At 33.2% G+C, this 23,898-nt stretch overlaps 4 protein-coding genes across 9 annotated transcripts; 1 reads left to right on the forward strand and 3 right to left on the reverse strand.

The window, feature by feature from the left end:
* Positions 1-2,685: 2,685 nt before the first annotated feature.
* LOC104710992 (syntaxin-72-like) lies at positions 2,686-4,825 on the reverse strand. The gene is made up of 9 exons (XM_010427652.3): positions 4,603-4,825; positions 4,248-4,373; positions 3,977-4,145; positions 3,791-3,876; positions 3,642-3,710; positions 3,522-3,566; positions 3,118-3,180; positions 2,951-3,027; positions 2,686-2,875 (listed from the first exon to the last, which is right to left on the reverse strand). Exons 1-9 carry the CDS (start codon positions 4,756-4,758, stop codon positions 2,863-2,865), a joined length of 804 nt encoding a protein of 267 aa, XP_010425954.2. The 5' UTR covers positions 4,759-4,825; the 3' UTR covers positions 2,686-2,862.
* Positions 4,826-8,648: 3,823 nt separating this feature from the next.
* Positions 8,649-13,067, forward strand: LOC104710994 (MLO-like protein 3). Of its 4 annotated transcripts, none has more exons than XM_010427657.3 (15): positions 8,649-8,965; positions 9,484-9,541; positions 9,725-9,918; positions 10,441-10,557; positions 10,875-10,935; positions 11,030-11,118; positions 11,216-11,290; positions 11,372-11,460; positions 11,555-11,604; positions 11,705-11,745; positions 11,828-12,001; positions 12,089-12,124; positions 12,215-12,282; positions 12,405-12,465; positions 12,593-13,067. In XM_010427657.3, the coding sequence occupies exons 1-15, from the start codon at positions 8,816-8,818 to the stop codon at positions 12,842-12,844; spliced, it is 1,515 nt and encodes a 504-aa protein (XP_010425959.1). In that variant the 5' UTR covers positions 8,649-8,815; the 3' UTR covers positions 12,845-13,067. The 4 variants fall into 4 exon arrangements, 3 of the variants coding, with proteins under 3 accessions (XP_010425959.1, XP_010425960.1, XP_010425961.1); XM_010427658.2 differs by having other exon boundaries at positions 8,707-8,965; positions 9,682-9,918; XR_015565918.1 differs by having other exon boundaries at positions 8,712-8,965; positions 11,832-12,001.
* A 120-nt stretch (positions 13,068-13,187) lies between these two features.
* Positions 13,188-16,782, reverse strand: LOC104710993 (isovaleryl-CoA dehydrogenase, mitochondrial). 2 transcript variants are annotated; one of them, XM_087464635.1, is made up of 15 exons: positions 16,421-16,782; positions 16,083-16,166; positions 15,929-15,986; positions 15,716-15,840; positions 15,583-15,627; positions 15,306-15,354; positions 15,072-15,181; positions 14,885-14,961; positions 14,736-14,786; positions 14,590-14,654; positions 14,215-14,369; positions 14,095-14,135; positions 13,945-13,999; positions 13,693-13,749; positions 13,188-13,441 (listed from the first exon to the last, which is right to left on the reverse strand). In XM_087464635.1, the coding sequence occupies exons 1-15, from the start codon at positions 16,529-16,531 to the stop codon at positions 13,295-13,297; spliced, it is 1,230 nt and encodes a 409-aa protein (XP_087320761.1). In that variant the 5' UTR covers positions 16,532-16,782; the 3' UTR covers positions 13,188-13,294. The 2 variants fall into 2 exon arrangements, with proteins under 2 accessions (XP_087320761.1, XP_087320762.1); XM_087464636.1 differs by lacking the exons at positions 15,929-15,986; positions 16,083-16,166; positions 16,421-16,782 and having other exon boundaries at positions 15,306-15,387; positions 15,716-15,806.
* A 366-nt stretch (positions 16,783-17,148) lies between these two features.
* Positions 17,149-23,352, reverse strand: LOC104710995 (E3 SUMO-protein ligase SIZ1). 2 transcript variants are annotated; one of them, XR_015565916.1, is made up of 18 exons: positions 23,085-23,352; positions 22,889-22,985; positions 22,372-22,452; positions 22,218-22,260; positions 22,046-22,118; positions 21,748-21,895; positions 21,491-21,621; positions 21,316-21,384; positions 20,806-20,893; positions 20,643-20,718; positions 20,415-20,488; positions 20,187-20,294; positions 19,536-19,697; positions 19,286-19,394; positions 19,124-19,204; positions 17,944-19,036; positions 17,561-17,737; positions 17,149-17,471 (listed from the first exon to the last, which is right to left on the reverse strand). XR_015565916.1 is itself a non-coding variant. In XM_010427660.3 (18 exons), the coding sequence occupies exons 2-17, from the start codon at positions 22,910-22,912 to the stop codon at positions 17,595-17,597; spliced, it is 2,499 nt and encodes an 832-aa protein (XP_010425962.1). In that variant the 5' UTR covers positions 22,913-22,985; positions 23,085-23,352; the 3' UTR covers positions 17,149-17,471; positions 17,561-17,594. The 2 variants fall into 2 exon arrangements, 1 of the variants encoding a protein (XP_010425962.1); XM_010427660.3 differs by having other exon boundaries at positions 19,290-19,394.
* Positions 23,353-23,898: the final 546 nt, after the last annotated feature.

Genomic DNA, 23,898 nt, shown 5'->3' on the forward strand with positions numbered 1-23,898 from the left:
CGCTTATTCATTTGTATGTATAATAAGAAAAGTGAAACACATATAGAAAATTAAATGTCAATCATGAATTCCTGGTAATGTAACTTTTTCTTTGATACTTTCAAATGAAATTACTTCAGAAATATTTTACACTTATGTCCACCACACAAAAGACCGTAATTGGCAGCAAGTGCACCAATCATTATTAGTTTCTTTCGTATTTTGAGAAATTGATACACACTTTTTATATTGATATAGGTTGCATTGAAACGAAAATGGATACGCGGGAGTAAATCGTTTAGAAAATAAAAAATGATATGTAAACGTTTTGGAAACATATATATATATATATATAAACATATATAATATATATATATACATATATATATATATATATAAAAACATATATATATATATATAAACATATATAATCGTCATTGTTCGCTGGTTCGCATCCGGGCTTCTACAATTTTTTTTTATTTTGTTTGAACGACTAAAACAAAGTCGTTTTGGTATTTTCTTCACACATTAATTCCACGTCAGATTGGCCTAACGGTGAAATTAACAGAGTTACTAAATAACCACACTTTTGTATAATTAAGCACAAAATCGTAAGTCCATGTATGTAATTCAAATATTTTAAGAGTCAATGTATGTTTCCGCATATATACTCAATAATCTGATGTATGAATCGAACATATTGGAATTGTCTAGGTACGAAAAAGTCGTTTTTCCTTGTATATATATAATAAAACACCATACATAAAAACAATATCAAATAGAATATGTGAAACAACAAATATGCAAAGCATAAATATTGAATAGTTGAATTAAAACACTAATAATATTATATAATTCTATGTATAATAAATTTTGGGAAAAATGCCATAAAAATCCCCAAGTTTCAAAAATGGGACAAAATAATCCCCAATTTTTGAGATGTCATTTTAATCCCCAACTTTGGGTTGACTTTACCAAAAAAAAGAAAACTTTCTTTGATCTTGCCGTTTTAGGCACAGGGTTAAGTCTCCGTCAGAAGCTAATAGACGGGGTTAACAAACCGTTAGCAGCTTCCGTTTAGCCAAAACGTTGACATCTTATTAACGAGAGAACAACGAAGGAAATAAGAATCCGCAAATCGATTTCTAGGTTTTAGTTTTCAAATCCCCAATTCGATTTCTCAACCTCTCTCTTTTCCGATGAGTTCAAGTTCTATCACATCCGAAGATTGGTCCTGAGAGAGAGAGGTTGAACTTGAACTCATCGGAAAAGAGAGAGGTTGAGAAATTGAATTGGGGATTTGAAAACTAAAACCTAGAAATCGATTTGGGGATTTTTATTTCCTTCGTTGTTCTCTCATTAATAAGATGTCGACGTTTTGGCTAAACGGAAGCCATTAACGGTTTTTTAACCCCGTCTATTAGCTTCTGACGGAGACTTAACCCCGTGCCTAAAACGGCAAGGTCAAAGAAAGTTTGCTATTTTTTGGTTAAGTCAACCCAAAGTTTGGGGATTAAAATGACATCTCAAAATTTGGGGATTATTTTGTCCCATTTTTGAAACTTGGGGATTTTTATGGCATTTTTCCTAATAAATTTTTATATTTTTAAATTATTTATTTATTGATTTTCTTGTTATATCCCGGAGAGAGGTTTAAAATATTTGATTTGGCCACCTAATCACTAAAGTACACTTATATTTTCGATCAAGGGTCTTGAGAGAACTCCAGAGTGAAGCGTGTTTATGCTGGAGTAGTTTCAACAAGATGTGTGACCTACCAGTAAGTGATTGTCGGAACTGTGTGAATGAGGACAAAACACAGAGAAATATCATGTGGTAATTTGTAAGATCGGTAAACAAGTCTTTAAAGTCTTTCGGTTAACAAACCGGCCGTCAGATATGGTTGGACTCACAAGTCGAAAGTGAACGTGAAGCAAATTTTTAGGAATCGTGTTACCTATTTCGTTTCCATATATCAACGAGTTCCGAAACGTTTCATAAACGGAAAACAAATCTCAAAAAGAGTTTTCATGCAATATGGGATACACACTTTTTTACTTGTTCTCACTCATTGTTTAGGGTATATGCAAATTTTTTTTTTTGTTTTGTGGTCATTACTGTTACTATGATATTGTTTCTAATATTTAAAAATTGTGTAAAGTTATTTGGTAGACAATCTATATTGTTTTTTTTTTCATTGATTATATATATGTGGTAGTTGCGGAGCCGGCCTAAAGGCTAGGCTGATGAAGCAGCTGCTTGCGGCCGTATATTTAAAAGCTTTTTTCGACCCTTTTTATAGAAAATTGTCTTTAGTCCAGTGGTATTAATCTCCCTGTAAGAATTTGGTATCTCTGGTTCAACCCTTGGTTGTAACTTTTTTTTTTTCATTTTTTAAACACCTCACTACTTTAGTTTTTTAAAAAAAATTTATTAACAGCCCATCTTTTTTATTTGCTGGTGGCCCTCAAAAACATAGAGACGGCTCTGGGTAGTTGCCATTGAACATTGTACTTTCCGGAGAAAAGTTCTTTGCATTATCCATTTTTGTTGGGTCAACATATTATATTACCATTTTTACATTTATAATAAGCTTTAATATTAGAAGAAACTAATCGATTAACTTCTTTTTTTCAGACGTAAGTTTTCATTTTACTATAATTATTTGAGTGGCAGTATATCTCAATTACAAACAGGGCCGGCCAGTTGTGCAAATATATTCTCTTTATTATTATATTTTACCAAGAATAATCGTTAAAAAATCTGTATACATATTGGTCAAAGATGAAGGAACTATCTTGCTTTCTTGGAGAGCTTTAGTAGAGAACTTACCATAAAGTTTCACAACAGCGAGAGAGAATATAGGGGTCGTCATCTCCAACTTTATTTTAGAGCACTGCAATGGAAAAACAAACACAAGTTAGAGATCTGTTTAACGAGATATAGAGTGACACCGAGAGATCAGGCTTACTTGTAGATGTAAGAAACGATTCCAAGGATCACACAGAGAAGAACAATGTCGATGCAGAAGTTGCGGCTGGATCTCATCTGAAATCCCCCACCCGATTTTAGCACATAGAGTTCAAATGAGAAATAATAATAATTGATCAAGAGACCGGTCTCTCTTTTAATTTTTACCTGCACAAGCTGTTTCTTAAGCCGAACATTGGTGTTCTTCAAATCAGAAGTTGCTCCATCGACCTAGAAAAATCATGCAGATCTATTATGTGTCTAGTGTTTTGATAGAGCAACAACGTAACATAAACGGCCAATAGATTAATTTCGAGTCTTGTACTCTATTCAAATCAATCAATCCCTTAAGTTTATAACACCACCTAACGATAAAATCAAATCTATAACTCTTTTTATCCCATTCTAATCCTTTCAGAAGAAATAAACAACAATTAAAAGCAAAATAAGCTAATAACCAAAACGGATCAAAGTTCAAAAACACCAACGTTAAAGCCCAAGATAAGCTGCATTACGGTTTTTTTAATATACTGACTAAGGAGGAAGAATCATCACAGGAGAAAGAATCTCACCTTTGTTTCCATTTCTTCCATTAATGGGACTTGCTTGTCAAGTTCCTAAAAATCGAAAAATCATAAATCTCCATGGGTTAGTAAACTATGTTACATGGGGCATATGAGTAAACAACATACCTCGTTCATGTCACGCGCTAAGTTCTTGAGTACATCCAAACCTTCTGATATGACATCAAGACCCTCGTCCTAAATAAAAAGCATAAGCTAATTCAAAATTCTCATCATGGAAAGAAAAATGAAAAAGCTGATCGAAGAAATTCACGTACTTGTTTCTTTTTTCTCATCTCATATTCTTGTCGAAACTGGCTAGATTCTTCACTTTCCTGGAAAAAACCATCATCCATGTCTTCCTCTAATAGTAACCACAGAAGAACAAAAAAAAAATTCATAATGATATTTATAGTCTTGTGATAAGACAAAACCAAGAAAACGAAAGAAACATTATACACTACCAGACATATCAAACTTGATGTTCTTGTTAGGTGCAGAAGCACCTCCCCAGTCATTATTAGCTTGCTTTGCTGCATGCTCATTTCCATCAGGTACATCTTGAATCCTATCGGCTAATGCGATAACTAGATCACAACGGGATTCTCGTTCCTCTCTCGTAAGCCCTTTGACCTTCAAAAATTAATACCAAAGTTTGAACACAACCATCTATATATTCCTTATCTTGACTCATTATTTTAAATAAATCAACCATAAGTAATTAAGTTATAAAACCTTCTTAACAGCGAGTTTCTGTAGTTTAACAACATCTTCAGCTAGACGAGCTTTTGTCCTTCGAACCTCAGCATTCATAGCCACCGCTGCAGCTCTATTCGTCTCCGTTGACGCCATCTCCGCTTTCTACATATATTGGATACAAATTTAAACTATAAGAGTCACTGAAAATGAGAGCATATTTATATATGAATTATAATAGTTACAAGTTGTAAACAAAATGCAACAAGAATATTTCATATTCTACCAATCCTCAAGTTTTTTTGTTTGGATCTCAAACAAATAATACAAAACATAGCAAACTAAGAATCAAGGGTTTTAAAAGAAAGAGAGAAAGAAAAAATAAGAGACGAACACGAAGAACAGCTTCAATATCGGAATCAATGGAGGTGAAAAGACGAGAGAAGGCATCGTCCCCGGAAGCTCCGAGCTCACGTTGCTTGTCAACGTCGTACTTGTCGTATTTTTTGCAAATCTCGTCGACTCTGAAGATAATATCAATGACCGGCATTTTCACGTTCACGTGCTTCTTCTTCTTTTTCTCCAATGTCTCCGATTTGGTTCCCTGCTTCTTCGTGCACCATCGTTCTCCATTTTTGGAATCTCTCGCTCTTCGCAAACGAGGCGCGGAGCGTAAACGTCGGAGTTGAAAAGTATTAATAGTTGGAATTTATTTATTTATTTTTTTTTTTTTTTTTGACAACAGTTGGAACTTTTTATTTTTTTCAAAAACATTTTTAATTAGTAATTCGAAATTTAAACGTAGTTATATTCGGCCTATTAGAGGACTTAATAACGGCCCAATTATTATGTGTTTAGAGTTTCATTGAGATAAAATCATATATAAGAGATGTGAGTTGCCTATTGTACAAGTACAACTCGATCTCTTCCCCATCTTTAATTTAAGAATCCATTTGAGCTCTTGGTGACAAAACATAAACTTATTTTCCTATTTTTGTTTCTTGCACAATATAGCTCTAATAAGCTATATCATTTTTAGTTTTAGATTTCTGAATCAATAGTTTTTCCAAAAAAAAAAGAAAAAAAAAAAGATTTCTGTGTCAATATTTGAACGTAATTATATCTGTCTTGAAACTACTCCCACATGTCCCATATAGCCATATTGTTAATGGTTTCAAGACACAGAGATATATTCACGTTCAAATCAGCTTGCTTGAGTTAACCCAAACTAACTTTGCTTGGGTTAGCTTAATATTTCACAAGACTGTTTTGTGACTGTTTCAAAAAAAAAAAAGTGTTTCTTAATAATGAAATACTGTATTAAATTATAATTAAATTGTATCAAGAATAGTTTACGATGTTAGATATAATTTCTTTTGATATCATGTTTTGTGAATGGATAGATCATTCTCAAATCTACTTCATTAACTTTTGTATTAAAAAAAAAAAGATGTTTTTAATAGGTTAATGAAATGGTTGTCAAACCGAAAAAGAAGGTGAATTTTGGAGATCGCAATAATGTGATTTATTGTCATTGAATTGTATATTATTAATTAATTTGTTTTATTCTCAGCCTATTGGAATTTGGAAACATATATTGTTTCTGTAACATGCAACTTTGTTAGGTGAATATCTAATTTTATCAAAATGAACCTCTAACATAACTAAGTTCTAAATATGAACTTTAGTTAATTCGGTTTTGTGAAAGTTCTAGCCAAATTTAAACCAAAATTAGTTTGGTTTGATATGACTTGGTGTAGTTCGGATTAGTTTTCGTTCATTTTGGTTTCAATTCAGGTTAGTTTAATTCGGTTTAATTTACCATCAATTATTTAGAGCTAGAAAGTGTGATTGTGTTACTAAATTTGATACTCAAAAGGTTTTATTAGTAGGTTAGACCCGCGCGATGCCACAGGATGTTATTTTATATATTTTGATATTCATAAGTATGATTTTTAATATTTTTTTGAAATTATATTAATCATGAAAATTATGGTTTACACAATGCTAAGATAATAGAAATGAACCGAAAAAATCTACAATGGTTTGTAACTCCGTAGTATTTATTATTACCATTATTTACTCGTATAATTGGCTTAACTCTACTATATGCTATGTTTTTTTCTTCTAATATTATTGGAGATATATTAGTGTAGTGTTATTTTGTGGTGTATTTTTTGTAGTTTACAAATTTAATCATCTAAGTTTATATAGTTTGTGTTGTTGTTACATTATTATTTGTTTGTTTCCTTTTGTAAATTACCTATTCTTTTTTATAACAAGTCCACATATGTCAAAGTAAATAAACATATTTTTACTTTAGTTTGGTTTTGTGTTATTATTTAAATATTATACTTATCTTAAATTGTATACAATATTTATAAGGATTATGTTAATTTTCAAAGTTATTATAAAAGTTATAGATGATTTAGTTAATTAAATTAAAACATTTGTTTTTCGATCTTAAATATTGTTTAATTTGTTTCTGGTGTTATTCTATGTAAATATTGAGAGGCAAAGAACCTTTGTTATCACACGCCAAAATTCAAACACTGCAATCATCACTATGAAAGGGAATCACATAGTAAATACATAAGCAATAAGATAGACATATGAGAATTTTTGTTTGATAATATGTAACTAATTTACTCTAGTTTATGTATGCTTCAGAAAGAGAGTTTATCCCCCAATCACACTTGAGAGATTACTCTAGTTTGGTTCATATCCCTTATATGTATAAGTTTTCTCACAAAAACAAAACAATACTGACATGTTGCACTCATAAAGCTAGAGAAATGATTTCTTTATTTGTCCTTAGTTTAATAGTGTTTCTATTTACATACCACTGTATTTTTTTTTAAATGACACCCAAAATTTAATTCTTTTATTTTTTATAACTTAATTGTATCACTTACTTATATTTTCCATAAAAATTTAAGAACTTTTGATTCATATGGTGAGATAATATAAAATTTATATTATAATAATTTCCATAAGTTAAATCTTAATTATTATACAAGAATTTTACATATTCAAATAAAAATAAAAAAAATATATACTATACAAATAAATTTTAGATCCTAAATAATAATTTTACCGATAAATATTATAGATTTTGTATATATAAATTACAGTAAAATTATTTATTAACTGTTTTATTCTGCATATAGTGAGGATTGAATTTAGAATAAAATAAACTGCCAAAATGATGTTAGATTACAAATTATAAGTAACCAAGATGTTTAAATAACCTTGTGTCCCTTAATCTTCACCTTCTTCAGCTGCCATACATAAGTTAATTTGGATTCTTTTATTGTTTTTCTTAGACACTATTGTAATTGGGCTGAGCCAATAACAGAAATCAGAAAAAAATGATGTGGAATGGAGAAGGATTATTATTGGATAAAAATATGGAGAAGGATTCTCATTGCTTCGAAGTTCCTTTCCCTCCTTCTCCCTCTCCAGGATTCCTCGCGATGACAATGTCAGGGCCGATTGCCTCGCTCGATCTTCACGAACCCTACCTTCAGTTTCTACCTTTGTAAACTCGTATCCTCCTGTTTGGGCAACCAATCATGGAGTTCTCTTTTAATTTTAATATAGTTTGGTTGAAAAAATATATATATATATATATATTGAACTGTATTAATCCTTATAATTTGATTGGCTAACTGTTTTAACTGATGTGTCAACTCCTCCTTCAACTAAACAGCTGAGGTGTCAACACTGGAGAGAAACACATTCAGTTTTTATAGTATTGATTATTGAAATTGGATACAGTGAAATTCATGATAGTTGTAAGAAACACATGAAGATATTAAAAGTTTCTTTCATAACTTGTAGAATTGTATCCTAGAATTAGAGAGCTTAGAATTGAGAGAACTAAGTAGTAAACTTAATTTATATTAAAATGATATTGTTGGAAAAAAAATTATATTAAAATGATTATCTTAAAAAGAAAATCAAGCAGGAGTTTAGATTTTATTTATTTAACTTAGTTAATTAATTAAATATAAACAGTTTGGGTTATATATTGGTTAGTGAAACTGATCCGAACCATTCGAGTGGAAGAAACACTTAAAAAAATGGTTTGTATGTAGATGTTGGTTCAGTTTATATCAGTTTAGTTTGGTTCGGTATAAATGTCCACCGCTAAATGAAAAAGTAACGGATAAAATTCTCTACAATACCTTCATTTGTATATATATATTTTTTTGTTAAGAAAAACCATCTTCTCGATCATCATTTTCTAAATATATATATATATTTGTAATGAAGCCGTTACTTCATATATTCTCAAAAGGAAAGATGAAAATCCCAAAAATTAAAACAGTTTTGCCCCAGCCTATCCATTTTTAGTTTACAATTATACTTTAATTTTTTTTTTAATGACACTAAGAATCATTTAAGTCTTACTAAGTCAAATTGGGCGGACAAAGTGGGACTTGGGATTCAATGTCACATTTAAAGCTTCACGTCAGTGGTTACCGGAAACTTTGAAAATTCTTTATTGCAACAATGATTGCAAAACACTATTAATAGTATAAACTTAACAACATATCTTCATCTTCTCAACTGCACACATCAGTCATCAGAAAATATAAGAGATGACGGAAAAAGAAGAAAGCAGCCACTCTGCGGAGGTTGGCACCGTCCGATCCCTCCAAGAAACTCCCACTTGGGCTCTGGCCACCGTTTGTTTCCTCTTCGTCGCTGTTTCCATGTTCCTTGAGCGTCTCATCAATCTTCTCTCCATTGTAAGCACAAAAATGTAGTTATATGTATACAATTCTGAATTATAAAACTTCTTGCTTCTTTTTATAAAATTCTGTTTTAATTTTCTCTAAGTTTTTGGAATTTTTTTTGTCATTTTTTCTTGCAAGAGTAAACTTTAATATTCAAATATATATATATATATATATATAGTGAAAAAATAAATAAATTAGTTAAGAAAACAAATATTATTTTAAACAATTTCATGTAAGGTACAACTACGATCGTTCCCACAAAATTATTTCATAAATTCTGCTAAATTTTTTGATATTCTTTTTTTTTTAGATTCTTGGTTCGAATCTTTAGATATAAAAAGTTCGATTCTTCTTAGAATGTAGATATGATATGTTAATGTGAAGTTTACATGAGATGGGGTATATATATTAGAAAAATATATATTATACAAAACACATACATAAGTTGAAAGGAGTAGACTCTGGCCAATTATATAAGTAATAGTTTATTATATTTTTGTCACTTTTTTCTTATTTTTTGCTTGCAGAGACTTAAGAAAAATAGAAAAACATCTTTACTTGAAGCATTAGAGAAGCTCAAATCAGGTAAAGCTCTGCCCCGTTAATTCGTAGCAAAATCATTTCATTAATAAAAGCTCACACATAGTTGTTTTCTGTTTTTTTTTTTTTCTTGAGAAAACAACCTATTTTGTTTATGACACACTTATTTGTAATATCTTTCCCAGTTTTCTTAATCACAGGATATTTTTTAATGTTCTGTGAGGGCAGTTCTAATGGTGCTAGGATTCATGTCACTGATGCTAAACGTGACTGAAGGCGAAGTTTCGAATATATGCATTCCCATAAAGTATGCAAATCGAATGTTGCCTTGCCGTAAAACCATTTCATTACATGATAATGATAATGATGAAGCTGATGAGGATGATGATCATCATGACAACTTTTTCCATCATTGTTCCAAGGTTCTTCTTGATCTTTAGATCCTTGCCGTCATTTTTCAATGTTTAAGTTTCAATTGTCTTTTTAATCCGAAGTGGATATATATAACGTATATAAGGGTTCTATACAAAGACTTTAAGCTCGATCGACAAACTAAAATTACTAATCACACACTTTAATTTGCGGAATAAAAAATGGAGGAGATAGGAAAGAAAGATTCTAAATGTCAAACAATTTACTTTGACGTTGACTTGGAGTCTTTGGAGTTTGGAACATATACATATCGTCGTTAGCGAGAGTCAACGAAATAAAATGATAATATATATTAATTGACTACTAATAATCAGTTTATTTAAATCCAAATTATATTATGGATATATTCTGATTTTCACGTGATGAAAATTAGTATCGTCACTCAATGTTTGTAAAGGAAACAAATTTTAATAAAACTAACTCATAATGAAAAAGAAATGTGGACTTTTTCTTTAAAGCATTTACTGATTGCGAGCTAAACTAATCTGACTTGGTCAAATTGAAATTTGCAGGGGAAGACGTCACTAATATCACAAGAGGGTTTGACTCAGTTGAGTTTCTTCATCTTCGTGTTGGCTTGTATGCATATTCTCTACAATCTTGCCGTTCTTCTCCTTGGAATGGCCAAGGTAACGTACTTACACTAATTTATGCAATCAAATATTATTACATCATATCTACAAAAAAAAAACTGAAATTGTTTTACTTAATTTATAAGTATTGTGTAATAAATCTAAGATATGGTTTTTAATTATTGTAGTCAATGCCATGTTAGAGCAAATTTTATTGGTCAAATCGCTTGTGATAAAACAACTGTACAATTCATATATATATATAGCAAATAAAACATGTATTATAACATAATTTTTTTTTGAAAATAATACAATTCTTTATCATATTAAGTGTATCGTTTACATAGAAATTTTTATATACGTAATACATATAGATGAGGAAATGGAAATCATGGGAGAAAGAGACTCAAACAGTGGAGTATCTAACATCAAACGGTGAGATTTTGTATACGTAATTACATGCAATATCACTTATTTCTTATTCCATGAAATTTAAGGTAAATTAAATAATTTTCTATGTAATTTAAAGATCCTAATAGGTTTAGAATGACAAGAGATACAACATTTGCTCGACGACACTTGAGTTCTTGGACTGAAACATCAATGCAACTTTGGATTGTAAGTTAGTAGACAATCTTCATCTTCTAATCACTTTATTAATTAGCATATGTCTCAACTACAAAGATTAGTAATTACAATTATTTTTCTTTCTTAGAAATGTTTCTTCAGGCAATTTTTCAACTCGGTGGCAAAAATAGATTACCTCACACTGCGTCATGGTTTTATCTTTGTTAGTATCTCATTTGTTTATCAATAAATATTTTAGAAAATAAAATTTTATATTAATATGTTCTTTTGAATATTGATGCAGGCTCATTTATCATCAAATAATGCTTTCAACTTCCAAAAGTATATACAAAGATCTTTACATGAAGATTTTAAAACTATAGTTGGTATCAGGTATTTAAAAATGGATTTTTACAATGTTTTATATTCTTATTTGAATGTCACTTAATGTGACAATATCAAATTAATTTTCTATAAATTATTACAGTCCTTTGATGTGGCTAACTGTGGTGATCTTTATGCTTCTCGACGTTTACGGTAGCTTCATTTAAATTTCTATTAGCTTAAAGTAAAATATAAAGTAGTGATTATTCATTTTCATCTTACCTTTTTGCTTTTTCCCTATAATCATCATCAGGTTGGAGAGTATACTTTTATATGTCATTTGTGCCACTAATTGTAAGATTTTACTTAAATGACCAATACTTCGTATTAGTGTTTGTGTAACTAGAAAAATTGATGAATTAATATTGTGATGTAGGTAGTTCTAGTGATCGGGACAAAACTAGAGATGATAGTAGCGAAAATGGCGGTCACGATTAAGGAACATAACAATGTGATTAGAGGAAGCCCTCTCGTTGAGCCAAACGACAAGCATTTTTGGTTCTCCAATCCTCGTTTCCTCTTAAGCATTCTACACTACACGCTGTTTCTGGTAATCTTGTCTAAAATACATGTCGTCTTTTATAACATTTTTGGCACATATTAATAAAAATGGAATTTTGGTTTGACAATGATACAGAACACCTTCGAGATGGCCTTTTTTGTGTGGATCACTGTAAGTTTAATTATTGAGTTTCCATTGAAAAAAAAAGAAAAAAAAAATTAAAATATCTTATGTATTTTTGAATTTTAATTATGAAAATAGTGGCAATTTGGGATTAACTCTTGCTACCATGATAACCGAGAGATCATCATCACACGAATTGTATTAGCGTAAGCACTACAATTTATTTATTTTATTCCAACAGTTCATTACATTTTCTTTCAAGCTCTAAGAAACGAAATTATGTTTTTGTATTATAAATTATATATCGTTAATTGTATATGATTTATAGGGTGACAGTCCAAGTCTTGAGCAGCTACATTACATTGCCTCTATATGCACTTGTAACTCAGGTAATTAACTTCCTAAATATAACTCTTACTGCTTTTAACGAATGGTATTGCATTTATATACAAATTATTATTCTTAGTGTAACATAGTGATCTGAATTTCATTTGGATGCATGTCATGTATGTATAGATGGGGTCAAGCTACAAGAGAGTAATCTTGGAAGAACAAATAGCAAATGTGTTCAGGCAATGGCATGGTAGGGTTAGAGTCAAGAGGAAGATAGAAAAAACTCCGGAAACAAACAACGATAACGATAATAATGGTGATATCGATTTAGGTGAGAGTCCAACTCAGTCAGAAGTTGCTAATGATTTCGGATCTTTGGGTAAACAACCACATATTTTACAAGAGATACCGGTACACAACCAAACTGAAAGGTGATAAGATGAATATAGAGTTCATCTTTACTATGACGTATCAAATGACTAAACACTAGGGTAGCCATATGTTTTAGTTATAGACTTACATATTTAAAATAAGGGTGTGTTGGTGTTATGTGAAGAATGATGGATTAATGATGGTATCTTGATAACTTGTCACACATAATGTGACTATGGATGCTGAATTTTCACTTAAATAGTATATTGGTATAGGTATTTGGATACTTGTTCGAACATTCATAATCTCATTCCTTTCCAATGGCTAAGTCCCTAAAATCAATGTTTAGTCGGTTTGATATTGTTTCTGGTGAAAATAACAAAAGTTGTGAAACATAAAAGTATGGTTGGATTGGAAGTTATATTTTTTATTGGGAGGTTACTGTGGACATTGTAAATTATATATACTTGTACAGAGTGAAAATGTCGCATTGGCAAGAAAACATACTTTTCTCTATTGTTCTTTGAAAAGCCCGCGACCGATGACAATCCTTCTTATCTCGCTTGTTCCCGCACCGATTTCATATAGCTTTGCATCTCTCAGAAGGCGTCCTGTTGCATATTCGTTTATATATCCATTTCCGCCTAAACATTGTATCGCCTGAAACATCAAACCAAAACCTCTTAGTCTCAAAGGACAGGTAAGCAATATACCCAATATGTGTAGTTATGTGCCCTTCCAAGTTTTGTTTTGCTGGTAATTATTAGAAAGACAGATTACAACTCTTAAAACTGGTTTTCCGGTTCAATTTAGTTTTCCTCGCTTGTGTGACAGAAAATTTAAGCTAATGACTACCTATAGAAATGGACTAAGATATTTGAGATATATGTAGGAGAGTAAGGATAATTGACCTGTAAAGCGACTTGAGTTGCTCTTTCGGCTGCACAGAGAATAGTTCCGGCGCAGTCCTAGAAGGTAAGCATATACACAAGAAGGCTGGTGTTATTAGGTTACGGTGGCAGTGTCAATGTTCCCATTGTATTGGTACAGACAATGGGAACAATAGGACGTGTGACCTCTTCCTATACCTGATCATTTTCTGTACCAATACCTATTGTCCATAACAGAAAATGAGAAGAAGGGATTATTTATTATCAAATTACCTTTGGGTCAATGTTCCCATTGTCACAGTCCCTAGCAACAGAGTAGACGTATGACCTGAGATGCCAAAGAAACATTTTTTTTGCTTGAGCTACATTTTTCTGCTGTATGGGAAAAACAAATTCCACACTACTGAGAGAAGTTTTCTTTACCTTGAAGACTGTAATGCAGTGTACATGTCAGCAACTTTGCCCTGAAATTATTCAACCAACTTTTTAAAATCAAAGTTGAGATATTTGGAGAAGTTTAGGTGAAGGATGATCGAGATCAACCTGTATAAACTGTAATTCTCCAATTGGACGACCAAACTGTTCTCTCTGGCGAATATAAGGAAGTACAGTGTCAAGGCATGCCTGCATGATCCCTAATGGCCCAGCTGCCAAAACAAGTCTCTCCAAATCCAGACCAGACATCAGAACATACACTCCTGCACGTGCAAACCCTATGGTCATCAGACTAGTATAGAGAGGGGACTTGTAGCCTCGACTCAAAAAATGTACAAGTAGCAAAACATGTGGTGGTGATTACTAGATAATCAGATAGTAGATCATCATATACTAGAAAAAACAGACCATACAATGTAAATTATCCATTAACCTAGAGAATAAGAGTTATAAACAAAACAATGAAGTTGCGTTAGTAACAACCTTTTCCTTCCTTGTCAAGAATGTTTTCTTCAGGAACAAAGCAATTCTCAAAAACAAGCTCGCACCTGCTCAGAAGAGACAGATGTCAGAGGAAAAGAGGGATTTAATTTACACAGATATTTGTATCTTGAGTGAATTGGGATTACGTATCGCTTCCCCGCATTCCCAGTTTGTCCAACTTCTGAGCTGTACTGAATCTGCAAAGCCACCACAATATGAAAGCAAAGCCACCAGATTCAGTACTTTATTAAAGATTATAGAACGTCGGTTCCAACAAGATTGAGAATTCACATACCCATCCATTCCCTTCTCTATGATGAAAGCCGTGATCCCTTTAGAAGCTGCTTTTGTGTCAGTTTTTGCGTAAACAATCTGATCCAACGAAAAAAAATGGTAGGTATAAAATATGTTAAAACTAAACAAAAAAATGTATCAAACAAAATCAATCTGAGAAGGTAACAATATAAGCTAATCTATATTACCAGTGTTTCAGCAGACGGACCATTAGTGCACCACATCTTGTTGCCATTTATTATATAACCACCATCTACCTTATCAGCCTTGCATTTCATGCTGACAACATCTGAACCAGCTGTGAAGAATTCAAAAAACTAGAATCAGTATGCATCAGAATAAAGCGGTCACTGTATGTATGTATGAGTGTGTGTCCTCAGTCCTCACACTCTCAAACTTCATCCAAACGGTATGTATCTTACCATTGGGTTCACTCATTGCTAGAGCACCAACATGCTCCCCACTGATCAGCTTCATAACAGTAAGTCATGAGTTAGCTAGACTCTAACGAGATTTCAAAAACAAAAGTCAGGGGAAACATAAAAGAGTTCACAAATGAAGAAAACTAAACTAATCAAAATGAAATAACGGTCTTTCTTCCATTCATAATAAGATGAGATTTCTAATACTGGTTTTATTTGCTGATATAACCATTAGCATAGCAGTGACAATACTAAAAAGGCTCAGATGAAACAATACCTTTGGCAAATATTTCTGCTTTTGGGCTGTAGTTCCATTCCTCACCTGTAAAGTAGTAATAAATCTTCTATCTTGGCTATAAAAAACTCAGATATTGCAAAAGAGAACTAGTGAGCCATATATATATGTTTACCAATTGATTGATGCAAAGGTTGGAATGGGCACCATAAGACAGAGCAACTGACCCTGAGGCCCGACTGATTTCCTCCATTGCTATACAATGATACAAGTAACCAAGACCTAAACCTCCATATTCCTCTGCAGGTAAAGGATTATACGATTAAGTTCCCGTACTAAACATAAAAAGGATTGAAACGTATTAATCTATGCTAGGACAAAGATCTACCAGGTGCAGTGATTCCATGGAGATTGAACTCACCCATCTGCTTCCATAAGTTAACATCCTAGTTTGAAAAAAAAAAAAAAAAAGTATGAAAGATTAGATTTTGGTGAGATACATAAGCAACAAAGACATAAGCAACAAAAGTCTCAAGACAGACCTTTGGAAATGAATTAGTTTTATCGATTCTTTCGGCATGAGGAGCGATAACATCTTGCGCAAACTTGGATACACTTTCTTTAAACTTCAGTTGCAATGCAGCCAAGGGGAACAACAACAACAACAACAACAACAACAAAATGTCACAAAAACCATCAAATTCACTTAATTAAACACAAACTCTTCTTCTCTTATATGTCTTTAAACTACTTTTCAAGGAGCACATGCCACCATGATTAAAACGACACCGTTTTTTTATCACCACCAACCACAATTGCAACGGCAAAAAAAGTTCTGACTAATAGAAATCAAGAATAATAGAAAGAAGGTAGAAAGAACCTGTAACTGAGTATCGTCGAAGAGGAGGGAAGATGATAGAGACGAGAAGGACCTCCTCCGAGTCTTGACGGCGTTACCCAGAATCGATCTCGCTGCGAAAAACCTCTGCATCTTTTGATGATATACACGGGGAACAAGAAGAAGAAGAAGAAATGTGTTTGGTATAAATTAGCCAAAATCGGCTTTTTTTTATTTAATCAGAGAGACCCAAATTTTTTTTTTTAAGTTGTAATTTGAGTTTTTAATAATAATTGTGACAATAAGTGATAAGGATGGGATATGAGCAATGAGTCATGATGATGGTCTAATCTAGTTCCGTATACCACTTTGTTATTATTTACTACTACTACTCTCCTATACCATCTTTGTCATCTTCAACAACCATACTATATCTACATTGTGGATTCGAATTCAGGTCGGGTTTTTCCGGCCAGGTCATCTTTCCTCGGATCCGAGTATTATGGCCATGCCTATATGATATCTACGAATAACATTGAGGTGGCCATGCCTAGTTTTATGAATAAACATTAAGGTACCACTACGGCACTACATCACATTTGCATTTCTTACTGCAATATAACACTGACACTGTTCTATCGAAAAACATTTTCAACTTCGGATCGATTTTGGTTACTATTTCCGAATTCAGGAAGTTAAAAAAAATGGTAATAAATACCTCAATGGCTATGCTAAATATATACTTCCTATATAAAGTTTGTCCCAAAAAAGAAAAAAGAAAAAAACTTCATATATTATATAATGTTGTTTCCTAAAAAGAAGTTTGTAAACAAAAAGAAGAAGAAGAAGAAGAGCTGGTTTCTTTACTATTCAACAAAACAAAGAAAAAGGTAAAACCCACATTTACAAAATGCTTGTTTCCTCTACTTGCCCATATCTGTAGTAACCAACTTTGAAGTTTGATGTAATTATCGACGTTTCCTCTTCAACAACCAAAAAAAGTCCTATCGAAAATAACAATTACTGACCAAAAGCTTCCAGTCCTTCATTAACTTTGTATAATAAACCTATTTACTCCTTTGCAAATAGCATCCTGCAATGAGACAGAGAAACTTCAGATTCACAGTGATGCTATTAGCTTCAGAGTTGTTGATCAAGACTTAGATTAGCTTTTTTTTTTACCTTCCATGAATAAACAAACAATTTGAGGTACATGTCATTCTGAATCTGAGTCAGTGGTGAGAAACAGTCGGGGTCTAACGGAACGCTTCTTCCTAGGAAATGAAAACGGGCTATCTGATCTCTGTCTACTTGCCTTCTCTTGTTTACTACCCTCATTAATTCCAACAAGCAACGACGCTGCAAACAAGTTAGATAATAGTCAGTACCAAATTCTTGTTAATTCAGACCGCTCCTATTCATATGTACAAGACCCAACAACCCAGACAAGTGAAGGACATCTACATGCGAATTAGTCATAAGTACAGAGAGCCGGTATTCAATATCCCTTGATGTTTCAGGAAATTAAGAAAAGCAAAAATCATTTTCGGTCAGGAGAAACTAACCTGTTTCTGACAAAGTATCCAAAGCACCCTCTCTTGTCGACGCTGGGTTGTTTTCATTGACTTTGTTTACACCTATTGTCTCTCCCTGATTACCAAGCCTTAGAGAGATCCAATCATCACTAGGGGTTCCGTTTGACATCTCCGCCTGGTTTCCTAAATCAGACTGAGCTGAGTTATCTGGTCTTGTTGGCAGAAATATTTGAAGTGATCCATTGTTTGTATTTGCTTCACGTCGTCCAACCGATTCTGAAAACATAGGAATAGATGGCATTGACGTCTTTTGAGCTATTGTGTAACCACTACTTACTGCAGGAGCACGGTTCGATGGACCAGGCTCCAAACTAACTAAACCCTCTGATACATCAGCGTGAGATGCAAATAATTGGAACCCCGGGCCTCCTTGAGTTTCCGAAGAAAATTGCCACTTTGGCATATCATAATTTTCGCAAAGTTTGGTAAAATGATCAAAGCCCGAACTGCCTCCAGCCATGGTAGGGTCTTTACTATATGAGTTAATACCATTGATTGCAACATCATTTTCTTCATCAGAATCACTCAAAACGATGGGTTCATTATTACTTGCCACTGCTGCTTGATGATTCTTATCACTAACGTTGTAGCTTGGATTTACATTCGTGGATAAAGAACCAAGCTCCATCCCATTGTTTCCAAGCTCAAAGGTCCCAAGAGCATCCTGGTTTACGCTATGGTCATCGCTATCCCTACCACTTCCAGTTGAGCTACTACTCATTGGTATAACATTTTGCTCCTGATACTCAACCTTATCTTCCCTATTACTGGAAGACAACCCACTAGTATTAGGTTTGCTAACTTCGCAATTGCCATTGCAATTCTTCCTTATTCCAAGTTTCAAAGGGGTTGGACCATCTGAGCAACCTTCTTGTTCAACTGGTTTTAGAATTTCCATCTTGGGTTTCATCTCATCAACCGTTGGGATGAGACTACCATTAGGTAGTCGCCACGGCGGGAGTTCCCCCATTTTTCTGCGCTTGCTGTCACTTTCAAGCTTCACACGCCAAGAACCATCAGGCTTAATTTCAATATCAGCCAACTCGTCATCACAATGTCTCATCTGCATGCAGCAAGACAATCATTATAAAGGTACTTAAATGAATAAACATTGAAGTCATCAAGAATTACAACATCTACAAAAGATTACCATTGATGTGATACGGTTAAAATAAGGATCTACAATTATATGCTCCAGACAGTAGTTCTTCAGACAAATAGGACACTGCCACTGTAGTTAAACAAACCACAGAACATATAAAATTAGTAAAACAATAGGAACAACCCAATTAACCAGACTATAATAGGATACCTGCCTCTCTGGAACGTTGATTCAGCTCTACAAACACCTCAAGGTCAAAACATCCCATGTGCACACAGGGTTTAAATCTCCCAGCAACTTTCATCCTAGAGCCGCTCATCTAGTGACACCAACAGAAAGGTAACACTAATCAGTCTAGAAACGTACACATAAAGACCATCAGATAGCCATGAGATAAACAGAACTATCGGATTGCAAACAACCTATTAAAAACGAGATGTAATCTACTAAAGGAACTTACAGGACACCGGAGATTGACATCAAAGAAATCTGCGACAACCTCAATATCACTGTCACCGTCGGCATCATCATTTCCAGTTGCACCTCCGATGCATCGGCGTACACGCGAAAGAGCATTTTCAAAAGGTTCACCTTTATCCTCATCCGGAATCATGTTTAAGACCTAGAATATTAAAAAAAAAAAGGTGAGTTTATAGGAAAATCACAAGAGTAAAATAGATACTGTTATGAGCCTTTAAGAACACTAGAAATAGTGATGAAAAATATATTGAAAAAGAATATGAAAACTGATTTTACAACATAATAAACAATACTTAGCAAAACTATATATAGCCAACAAATTGTAGTCAATTATGCCATTGCACCATGGATTTAAAAAGACCAGATCTGACTCAGCTCAGGATCAAAGACAACATTATATAGCCTACAAATTATAGTCAAAATAGAACTGGGAAAACCTAGAACTTTGATTGCAACAGTAACGTAACCCTCATACATATTAACTTCCTTCGCATGCACATGCTATTTCTTCTCGCACAACAATGCCATAAACATTAATTCATTTTATTTTTCCAACGCACTGACTCTAGTTTTACTGTTAACTGTTTTTTAATTATTTCTCATGCAACATCTTATCAGTAAATACAAGTACCTGTTGCAGAGTCCGTCGTTTCACAAGTCTTACACCCAAACAAAAAATGCGGGAGTCACATCTACTCAAGGATATCTTGTTAATTCCCTCCCTAACACAATGTGTGATCTGCCAAAAAAAAATGTGATGGGTGTATACTAGATTACGAACAACTTGATATTAATTTTAGAGAGAGCAAACTATTCCATGAGAACAAAGAACTGTTACTGAACAGAGATGAAAACATACAATAGGTCCATCATCGCGGCCATTGGCCCCCAGCAGCTGTGACCTTGGTCGGTCAATAGCACGAACATGTACACCTATAAAATCGTAACAACTTAACCATGAATCCATATCAGATAGCAGAGAGCACATTTACTGAGATCTGCAAACCATGATCCTCATATTCCTACGAACACGCTAATAACACTAACTTAGTTAGCATAGCATCCCATATGAACTGGACTCACATACCATTGACTTGCAGATCAGCATATTGAGGCCACTGCATCCTAAATATAACTTTGTCATTCAAGAGCATACACCAAGCCTGAAAACAAAACAAATTGAACTGCAAATTAGAAAACACACATATGTATGTAGTGTACATATTTAACCTACTTATTAAACTAACAACCTGAACATCGTACTCATGCTTCACCAACAAGTCTTTGTCTGCCCTTGTTATTCGAAATGTTCTGTCCACACTCGGCATAGGGATTAAACTGAAAATTGTGTCGCAGTATTAGAAGGACACACATCAGTTATCATTATAAAGTTGAAGTAGGTGTTGTGAATCTAGCTAGGAAATAGCCATGGTTTTTTTTCTCTAAAACCTAAAACGAAACAGAAGTCCAGCTAAGAAAGCTAAGTGACTACGGTTCACCTTATCCCTCAACTGAAATTAATCCCACATCCACAAACAGTATGCAGACTATAAGACTAAACTATAATGCTTCTTCCCTCCCCAGAAAAAAACAGACGACACAAAGCAGATGATTAATTAGGGATTGCATGCATTGAAACTAATCTAACTGGAGGATGGAAGTAATGAATTTAAATTTCCACTGAAGTCCTCCGGCTTTCCAAACTAATAAGTACACAAATCTAAATATGATAGTTACAACAAAAGACTTGGTGTACATACCCATCAGTTGGGATTATCGTTGACGTCAACCTCACAGGATACAATGGATGCGCCATTGTGACCCAAAATCTGCACATAAAAGACCATGTAAAACGCAAAAAAAACATGCATCAAGGGGAAATATAAATAAACATTTAGCCATTTCCCAACCAAGAGAAGTTTATGAGGATCTTACGGGTCAGCACGGGTAAGTCGGCATATTGCACAGTAAAATGGTTCAGGAAGAGATTGATTTACTTCCATAGGCTTCTCCGGGATAATGACACAGCCAACATGCTCCCAGACATGGCATCTCGGATCCTCGCACTTAAATTTAAAAAATCGTTTATTGAAAACCAGAAGGTATTACCAAAATTTTAGTAAGCCATTATACACCAAGAGATACTGCCAACTCAAACAGGAGTGGAGACAAATACTTTGTCACAGACTTACTTGTATCATTGACTCTGTAACTAGTGAGCTTCCACAAATACACCGAACTTTGATATCTTCAGGTTGTCCCTTAACTTTAACATTACTGATATCCGAACTAACTTGTCCTTTAGACGTTACTTCACTTGCCCAAGATGCTTGCATTTTCCTGTGGAAACACACAAAATTATTGCAGTAAACCAAAAAAAGTAAATCCATGGCTACAGCATACATGTCATAAGAAATCCATGGAGAAAACATGCATGTCATAAGAAAACATGCATGTCGTAAGAAATCCATGGCTACAACATACACTCACCTATATCCATCCTCCACTAGTTTTGCAACCCTTTCCCTTGCACTGGGATCCCTTTTAGACCACAACCTTCCCGCTTCATTAGATAAGGAGACAAGCGCTTATCAGAATACTCAAAAAAAAATTTAATTACACAGTTCACGCATGAATAAATAAACATGAGTGCGCAACATACCAGGCTCATCAGAAAGAATAGTCAAAATCCGCTGAACAAGGTCCTGCACAAGCAAATGGGCAAACAAAGAAAAAAAAAAAAAAAAAATCACATTAACATCACTTAACCATCATAACCAATAGCAAGTGGAAAGATTAGCAAAAAAATTTCAAACCTGCTTTCTTCCTTGTCTAGAAAGTCCCATCTGAGCAAGCACATCTTTGAGCTCTTTCATCCGGAAATTTGCAAGTTTCTCCTGAAATACACATATCATTTAACAAATTTGAGCTCATGTAAAAGTAACAAAAACCCTAAACAAAACCTTCATAAGACCCATCATTGAAAATAAAATAAAAATCAAATTCTTCAGACCCATCATTGAAAATAAAATAAAAATCAAATTCACAGAGCCATCATGAACAAATTACTCCTGAAATATACATATCATTTAACAAATTTGAGCTCATGTAAAAGTAACAAAAACCTAAACAAAACCTTCATGAGATCATCATTTTTATATTTAAAAAAAAAAAACAAACTTTTCAGACCCATCATGAGCTAATTACTAAAAAAAAAAAAAACGCTCTTTTGGAAATTTCCTTCTCAATATAATCTTTCCCTAATCTTTATCAACCCGTCACAATCAGTTTTTAATAACCAGTATATAAACAAAACTATCAAAGTCAATATACCTTGCAACTAGTAACCAAATCCATCTCTTAAACTCAGACAAACGATGACGCCTCAGTTCAAATCGCCGAAGTATATAGTCTTCGTACAGCAACCGATCTATCAAAAAAACAAAACAAAGAGATGAATCATTCAAAATTAGTAATCAACTTGAGTTCCAAAATCAAATCCAAGAACAAAGCAAAATTGAAGAATTACCCAAAGATCGGATACTGCATATCAAATCATTAAACAAACTCATTAGAATTAGTGCGCTACGGATTCAAACAACGCCGACAAATTTTGCTTCTTTTTATTTTAGACCAAGGAAGGAAGGAGGAGACGGAAAGTAAACGATTTTACAGAGATAACCGGAACAAAATCCGTTTATATCAAATCCGGTTTAGTTTACTACTACAATACACGTCCGGGTTAAGTTCCGTTTATATCAAATCCGGTTTAGTTTACTACAATACACGTCCGGGTTAACATGTACACATAAAGATACACGAAATTCTACTTCTACACCCAAAAAAAAACTCACCTAACTTTTTGTCTTCTTCTTCTCACAGAATCGTATCGTAATCGTATGTTTTGTTACTTTACTATCAATCAGGTTTATTACGATTTCGCCACGTCAAAAAAAGACAAGCCGTTGGATCAATTGAGAGATCTTGGTCGTGTCTCTCCCAAGCACCAAATTTTTGCGTACCTGAAAATCTATTTGTGCGAAATATACAAAAAAATAAGCTATGACAGGCCATATATATATACAGTATATACGAGAAATGCATGTTGAAGACATCATAATAATTAGAGAAAGAAAAATCAAATTAAGACAAATGTGGAAAAAATTGGTAACGATAAGATAAATAAATACCGCGGCAAAAAAATTATAATGTTCGAAGATTTATTACACAAAACTTTTGTAGTTAATAAATCTATTTTGGCGCATTATTTTTTAAAAAATCATTTATATTAACTGAGAAGAATCCGATTTCGTGAAAAATGAATATCAACAAATTATTTTTCT

Source organism: Camelina sativa, chromosome 9, assembly GCF_030686135.1.
Source record: "Camelina sativa cultivar CO46 ecotype springtype chromosome 9, ASM3068613v1".
Lineage (NCBI taxonomy): Eukaryota > Viridiplantae > Streptophyta > Magnoliopsida > Brassicales > Brassicaceae > Camelina > Camelina sativa.